Below are 8,145 nucleotides of genomic sequence, written 5' to 3'. Positions count from 1 at the left end.
GGGGGGGGGGGGACGGGCCGGCGGGCGCCTAATCTGCTTGCTGGGCGCAATGGCTGTGCCAGCCCCAGCCTTCTGAGTCGCTCCCCTCCGAAGGGCCGCCATGGGTCATCTCTCATATGCTGAGGTGCCACAAAGACTTTATATATTATATATAGAGTTGAGAATGCCTAAATATAAATTATATAATTGGGGTATCAAGATGAAGGCTCTTACTGCAAGTATCAAGATCTGCCCTCATCCTACAGTTCTTCCCTGCCATTTACACAAGTCCTTCCTCTGTGCTGTACTTGACTCTTGCCACCCACAGGGTTCGTTTCACATCATCCCTGTGGCTCTTAATGTATTTCAGCACAGGGGAAGAGGTTTTGCATGAAGTGTCGTCTAGGAGACTAGTACTGAGAGGGAGAGGGAGGGCTCTGCACCAGGGACACTGAAACAGCCAGAATCTTAATGTTTTTCACATTTCTAAAATGAACAAAGGCTTGCTTGTCCAAAGTCTTGTCGAAACAGATACATTTTTTGGTTTTCCATATCTGAAGCAGGAACTGTGCGTGTGTTCCTTTCTTCTAATTGCTGAAATGTTTATCCAACTTCCTGTTGAAGTGCACTGCCAGAGATTTCTCCACATGGGCCCAAGCTATTTTCATTTTTTTTCTCCTCATTAAGCCAACATATGATTTGTTCAAAATTAAATATTCAAATACTCAGAAGGCGAAATTATTATTTTAAGATCCCCCTCACAGCCCAGACTTCTTAAGAGAATATTTATCATCTCGTACCTTAAGCAGATTTTTACAAATGTGAATGTGTTGCTGTAATAATGAATATTTTTTTCTTTCATCAGTGCATTACCAGAGGATCATCCATAGAGACATCAAACCCTCTAACCTGTTGGTGGGAGAGGATGGACACATCAAGATTGCAGACTTTGGAGTCAGTAACCAGTTTGAGGGAACTGATGCCCTCCTGACAAGCACAGTGGGAACACCTGCTTTCCTCGCCCCTGAAGCGCTCTCTGAGACCAGGAAGAACTTCTCTGGAAAGGTACTCAGCTTACTAGTGCCCTCTGGGGATGATTTTCAGAAATGCAGGGACCTTTTGGTTTTAAAAATGATTTTCTTGGTATACATATATGATCTACTGTGCTAGTTTTCATATTTTTTCTTGGTACATACACTAAACTCTTTTTTTTTTCTTTTTTTTTTTTTTGATGAAGGCTATAGATGTTTGGGCCATGGGAGTGACGCTTTATTGCTTCGCCTTTGGAGTGGTGAGTCTGTGCTGTTGTTTGTCATTTTAGAGTTTTCTCCTCAGTAACAATCTGCTGGTCTTCCATTAAAACTAACACTTTTCTTTCATTCACAGTGTCCATTTATGGATGAGCGCATCCTCAGTCTTCATCAGAAAATCAAGACACAACCAGTGGTGTTACCTGAACAGTCAGTTCTGCTCCTCCTGTCATATATATTGCCTTTATTTAAATCCTGGGCTGGTTCTCATTTACAGTGATGTTAAGACTTGAAGGTGCAAAATATTAGACACAAATAACCCTCTGTGAAAGAAAACAATGAAATAAAACAGCTGTATATTAAAAAAAATTCATTAAATTCAAGAAAAGATACAAAGAACAGATCAGTAAAAACACTTATCAATCAGATGACAAGGAGTTTATTTTTAGGGTTTAAATTCAAGGTGGTCAGAGCATAGAAACCAAAAGAACATCTTCCAAGGTCAGTATAGATGTGTGGGACTTGCAGGGAAAGCCAGTCATAAGACTGAGTTTGGTACGTTGCAGGATTCCAGCCCAACATAGAGGTAATATAAGCAGGCATCTTCCCAATTAGAGCCTTGTAAACAAACATGTCTATGAGACAGAGAGGACCACCCAACTTTCCCATACAGGATGCAATGATGAGTTTTGTAAGTGTCACCAGTGATAAACCTAAGGGCAGAGTGATAAACAGCATCCAAGGGTTTAAGAGTGGAAGCAGAGACGTGCCTGCAACTCTCATCAGCATAATGTGGAAGAGAGAGAAAAACAGCTTCAGCTATCATTTTCCTACAGAGCATAGTTAATATTATTTCTGTACAAAAAACAATCTATATGATATTTGATATGAGCTTGTCATCAATCCAAATACCAGGGTATTTATGTTCTGTAACTCTCAGTATTGGATCCTTTAACAGTGGAAACATGAAAGTTTTTGCAGTACCTTTTCCAGTGCCTCTAGCTCTAGAGAACAGTATAAACTTGGTTGTATGTGCAGTTAGCCGTACAATATAGCATTGTATCATCAACATACAAATGTGCATCGCAGGTAGTTAAAGATTAGATAATGTGATTAATATATAGATTGTAAAAACTGGAAACTTCACTTATTGAGTAGTGATAATAGCTACATTAAGAGAGACATGGTCGATGTTAGAAGGAGATGATTCATTATTCCCACCCTTAAAAAATGTGTCCAGTGTCTGTTAAAGGTAGAACAGATCCCACTACAATCATGTAATGAACAGTAATCAAATCTGAAATGAGTAGCCAGGGAGGCAGCAGATTTATCATCACTGCCCAGTGGCTGTTGTTCATTTAATTAAATGGCTGTTTGTTAAAAGTCATACATCAAATATGGATTTTGCAGGCTACTAATTTATTTAGTTATTAATGTAATTACTAATTAATTTTCAGCTGTGATTCTTCCTGTTTCAACAGTGCCGACATATCAGATGATCTCAAAGATTTGTTGCTGAAAATGTTGGACAAGAATCCGGAGACCAGGATATCAGTCGCACAGATTAAGGTAATCATTCTCTTTCAATTGATCCGCCGACGTCCAATATTTGGTCATAAATAAATTTGATGTTCAGTAATAAGCCACCTGATACAAAACATGAGCCAGCATGTCCTGATACTGATACCTGACTCACATGTGCTGTGATGGATCTTAAACATTTTTGGTTTGTTTGTTTTTTGAGGATAAAATGTGTCCTAATGTTGAAACGCTGCTGTTTGTCAGCTCCAGAGAGTGTATCCTGCACAGCTTAACTTGATTTACTTTAGAAAAGTCATTGCACTTGCATCAGTTCTATAAATTTTTGTCTTGGTGCGTCTCCAAAAGACACTGCCTCTGTGTGCGAATGAATCAGAATGGCACTCATAAAGAACTCCTTTGTTCTTCTCGTGTTTGTGTCCAGGTGCACCCATGGGTGACGAGGCACGGGGCCGAGCCCCTCCCCCTAGAGGATGACAACTGCTGTATGCTGATTGAGGTGACCGAGGAGGAGGTGGAGAATTCGGTTAAACACATCCCCAGCCTGGCTACAGTGGTGAGTTTATGAACTTGTTTTCGTCACATTGAGGAATATCACAGCCACACTGAGCCTGATTTGTTTTCGGTATCTGGTGTCAGGAAGTGAAATAACTGAGAATGAATCCTAAATCCTACATAAAGGATATTTTTGAAGTTCTGATATTTAATCTGTTTTTCAATATTTCAGTCACATTGCACCACCACACAACACACTTACTACACTACTACCACCTATTTGACTGGCCTCTCAGCCCTTTGTGCTAGAGTAGGTGTTTGACTCATTTCGTCTTTTCAATTTATTTTCATAAGTTTAATTAATTAATGCCAAATATTACCAGAGGTATGAAAGTTTGGGAAGAATTAAAAGCCTTTCAGTGCTTTGTTTCTTCTGTGAACTTCTATAACTAGCTCTTAAATTGAAAGGGCAGATACAGCATGAATCATAAACACACCTGCTCACCGAAAAGTTAAATGTAATATCTGACCAAAATAATATGCTTTAATTTCGGATTTGTTAAGGCCGCGTGCTGTCTGTTGTATTGCAGGATGATAGATTTTGGCGTCTGGTAAAAACATTGATACAGCAGATATGTTGGTTAGATGCTGTAAAGTGCATGCAAAGTAATAGAAAGCCTTATAATCTATTCACATCACAAAATAAAAGTCACCATATTTACGTTACAACAAAACACAGAATGGAAATGAAGCTTTTCTTCTTTGTATTTCTCAGCATAATGTTGTGATTTGTATATTATTGTGTATTATTGTTTACTATTCTTTTTCAGATTCTGGTGAGGACCATGCTGAGGAAACGTTCCTTCGGGAACCCCTTTGACTGGGGCCGTAAAGAGGACCGCAGCAGCTTGTGTGCTGCAGGGCAAACGCTCACGTAAGGGTTGTTTACAGAAACACAACAGGCTTTGAACTCTGTCTCTAAGGTTTCGCACTGATATTAGCAAACAAAATACTCGTAGCACTGTGCTGTCACTACCATATTCTCACTTAGAGCTGCAGCCAGCCAATGTTTGTCAAGTAGACTGTTATTATTTCTCTCCTTCCTCTCCTGCCCTGCAGGAAAGGCAAAGCAGGCAATGTGAGATACTGCTACATACATTGTAACCAAAAAAGGTAAATAACTTTAGGACAAGTTTTGCGTGTTTAAGTGGTAGCTAGTGTACTGAAACACCCCTGGCATGATAGAAGCAGCTGTATTTCAAGAAGATTTACTATATATTTCTGTATATTTTGTTTCTTATGTCTGAGGGTGCTTTTGGTGAAGCATGTGCTGTATAGTGCAGAATATCCCATTTAATTGATTAACAAAATTTAATAAATTTGATTCACATAAGCTACTTTGTGAGTGAGCTGTGGTTAAATACTACAGATTATAATATAATACAGAATTATATAATACAGGTGGTGGACATTATCATTAGCACCTGCACAATCTAATGTTTTAGCTGAAACCGTGTCAGAGAGGTGTTGATACAAGTTTGCAGTAATACTTGATGTTGTGTTGTGTTGATTGGCATTATATTATGAGTATGTGTAATGTGGCTAAACAAAATCCCACCATTATAATAAAACTTTAACCTTAAAAATGTATCAATAAATGAATACTTCTCTGACACAATCAAAACAAATGTGGCATTATTGTCCACACTCATGAGCCCAGAGCATCCATTGATCTTGACAAGTTGTTACTCATTCCTTGCATGCACAAGTATCCAAAAGACATGTAAATTAATGTCTTTGTCTCTCCTTGACAAAAATGATTGATATCTTTAATACAACTCTGTTCCCCTTTCCCCTCTTCCCTTGCCCTTATTTTGTTGCCTTCCCCCTTGTGTATGATGGATGCTGGCCAACAGCTTACCAGGTTTCCTTAGTGCCTGCTGCCTTGCATTATGTAAAAAGTATAGTAGTAGTTGGTTTCACTTCCTAACCTGAGCTTAACAGTATGTATTTCTCTGCTCAGTGATATATGATTGACAGCAGGCTCCCCCGATCATTGACTAATAGTGTGTCTCTGGTGTGTTACTTAGGAAGCAGGAGAGTGGTGATGGCATGAGGAGTATGGACCTGCCCTACGTGGGAGAAGATGAGGCTCTTTCCTGATGCGGAGTGTTTATTATGCACACTGGTATCTGCCTGCCTGCAACCACACAGCACGACATCCCTTTACTCACATTTTTTTACTGGCAGCCTACACCTATGTACGTTTCCTGGGAGGTGGACAGGCGTGCTAGATGCAGAAAAAAAGGGAGAAATTAGAGCATCTAAGGCACTTTGAAAACCATCCGCTAAGCTTTTATTCCATTTCATAAGGCTTAGCGTGGGACTTGTGACAGTCACTTGGGAAACTTCCAAAAGAGGATCCTCCTGACCCTTGAACTTGTCTGCAGCTCTTACCACCTAACCCAGTTTCCTCCTCTTATCCTGCATGCATTGATAGCCCTAGCATGCTTTGTCTCAGGCTTCAACTGTACAGTTTTGTGTTTTATTGTAGTGTAGCCACTTGTGTTTCTCCTTGTCTTTACTTGAGGATATTTTCAGGTACACAAGGGCATGGGAACAGGAGATGATGATGGTTTTGTGGGGAGGGATGGTTGTCTTCACCATCACCTTGACATCAGTCTTTAGTACAGCAGGTTTCCTGACGATGATTGTCTGGTTCACTCTGCATTAGAGTAGCAGTGCCCAGTTTTTGTAATATATGAATAATGTGTACAGTTTTCCTGAAATGAAAAAGGGGAGTGATAAAATGTTTACTTCATTGAATGCATGTGTTTATTTTCCCAATGCAACTCTGTATAAGCTATTTATAAACACTGGCACGCTCATAGACACAATTGTTTGATGCAATTTTTCTTTTTTCAGTCTTACCAGTGGCTCTTTATTGAGTCTCCTATTTACAACAATCAGTAGAAAGCTTTAAAAACACTTAATACAGTGCTTTGTGAACAATGAAATTCATCATTATTGCATTCAAGATAGCATAGGAAAAAATGGGATTTTATTCTTTTGCAAAGCTTTTGCTTCTAGTGACTCTTTTTTAAGTGAGCAATCATATGATTTTTAGGTGTTTGCTATATATTTTTTAATTCATAGGGCTGCACCAAGTTGAGTAATGAAGGTACTGATGCATATGAGAAAAACAGAATGTGTTGGTGCAAAATTAGTCTGTAGGTTAAAACAGTTTTTTTATGTTTAAACTGTAAATCAGTTTTCTCCAATTGTTTGGACAAATAAGGTCGTGAGGCAGAGGAACAGCAGAGTTTCACATGTTTCAGATGTGTCATGTATTTGTTTCTCTTCTCAAAGTGGATGTTTGTGTGTAGACTGAAAACAGAAAACGGTGACAATTTAACCTCAAGTTAAAATTGTTAATGTTCTTACTTTTTTTGTTTTGTATTGTGAGAATTACTGATGTTATTTTAAAACCGCACATTTTCAGGACACCAAAAACCTTGAGTGATGTATAATGTTGTTAAGTCACTTACAAACAAACCTTTAAACTATTTGTTCTTATTGAACTACGAGAGCTGGCTACCGCAGTAGGTTTTGAGATGGAAGCATAGTGCAGCTGCAGACTTTTTGTACAAATCTATGCATATCTGTAGAAGTGTTGAACTGTTGTAAAAACCGTTGTCATCTTTGGTTGGAGGAGTAGGCCACTCTGCAAATATTTCTAAATAATTATAAAGTACTTTTTTATTTATTCATGTCCTTCATTTTAGATGATCCCAATGTAGTAAATCAGCATTTCCCCACTTCTGTTCCTTTTGTTTACTCTTCAATTTCTTAATTTTCTCAAAGACATTAGAGTTAGAATAGATAAAGTCACATGATGTGTCTCTAGTTAACATAGAATATTGACACAATATTGATTATAACATTTAATGCTTCCATACACTAATAGCTTCAGCACTTAAGTGCTAAAGTTATGAGAAAGGGACTTTGGATTTTCTTTTTTTTTACCTTACTACTTGCATGTCACTCTGAACTGTACGTACTATATGTCTGTTTTTTAAGACTAGTACTATGCATATGATGTGTCTTTCTCTGTATGGTGCAATGGTATGCTCTGTCAGATTGTCACATACAGTGTGCAAACTCACTGGATGGATGAAGAGGGCTTTATGAGGTTGACCGAATCTTTTCACCTTTGCTTACCCAAGGTTTAAGTCTTATTAACTTGTGCTCTTCACTGTGGAGTGCTGCAAACAGAGACAACCAATCCGGCTTTAGATTTCCATAAAATTACTATGCTGAACTTTTGAATTTTCATTTAAACATTTTGCTCTCTACACATTTATGAAAGATAACATATTAGGATATGTTGTCATTTGCTATCAACTATTGTTACCTATGTAAGTTTTCACCTTGAGTAAAATAAGAACAGGCATTAGGCTTTTGTGAGAATATTTTTCCCTCCATGACCAACAGGAATGAACCGAAGGACAGTTTGGGTCTGAATCTTGGGTGACAGTGCAAGCCACAAAAAAAGATGTATGATAAATATTTTATACATACAATATTTAAACTTGTAGTATGTTTCAATGCAGTCTTGGCCCATTCTCGTCAGAATGGCCAGGCAACAGTGAGTGATTAACCTTTATTGTTCACATGGTTTTGAATTCTATAGTGTCATTAATTTTATTGAGAGCTTTGGGGGCTCTTTTCCCCTAAATGCATGCCAACATACTGAACACATACCACTGTATTGTCATAGCATGAGAGGTCTCTGACAACAAAATTAGACCTTTAAATGAATTCTTCTATACATACTGTATCTTGTTCATCATTTGAATAAAATATTATTGCCTTTCTGTAA

At 38.2% G+C, this 8,145-nt stretch overlaps 1 protein-coding gene across 4 annotated transcripts in view; it reads left to right on the top strand.

Moving 5' to 3' along the window:
- Positions 1-8,145, top strand: part of LOC111238941 (calcium/calmodulin-dependent protein kinase kinase 2-like) — a 23,549-nt gene extending 15,404 nt beyond the window's left edge. For 3 of the 4 annotated variants that reach the window (XM_022768671.1, XM_022768670.1, XM_022768672.1), the window contains exons 11-18: positions 845-1,044; positions 1,217-1,270; positions 1,366-1,439; positions 2,711-2,798; positions 3,193-3,324; positions 4,094-4,197; positions 4,383-4,436; positions 5,354-8,145. In XM_022768671.1, the coding sequence (XP_022624392.1) occupies positions 845-1,044; positions 1,217-1,270; positions 1,366-1,439; positions 2,711-2,798; positions 3,193-3,324; positions 4,094-4,197; positions 4,383-4,436; positions 5,354-5,426 (779 nt within the window). In that variant the 3' untranslated portion in view covers positions 5,427-8,145. The remainder of the gene's footprint in view (positions 1-844; positions 1,045-1,216; positions 1,271-1,365; positions 1,440-2,710; positions 2,799-3,192; positions 3,325-4,093; positions 4,198-4,382; positions 4,437-5,353) is intronic. The other variant, XM_022768673.1, reaches the window with a different exon arrangement.

The sequence above is a fragment of the Seriola dumerili genome, unplaced genomic scaffold (genome assembly GCF_002260705.1).
Source record: "Seriola dumerili isolate Sdu_G_001 unplaced genomic scaffold, Sdu_1.0 BDQW01001815.1, whole genome shotgun sequence".
NCBI classification, from domain to species: Eukaryota; Metazoa; Chordata; class Actinopteri; order Carangiformes; family Carangidae; genus Seriola; species Seriola dumerili.
This window is presented reverse-complemented; position numbering and strand designations above follow the sequence as displayed.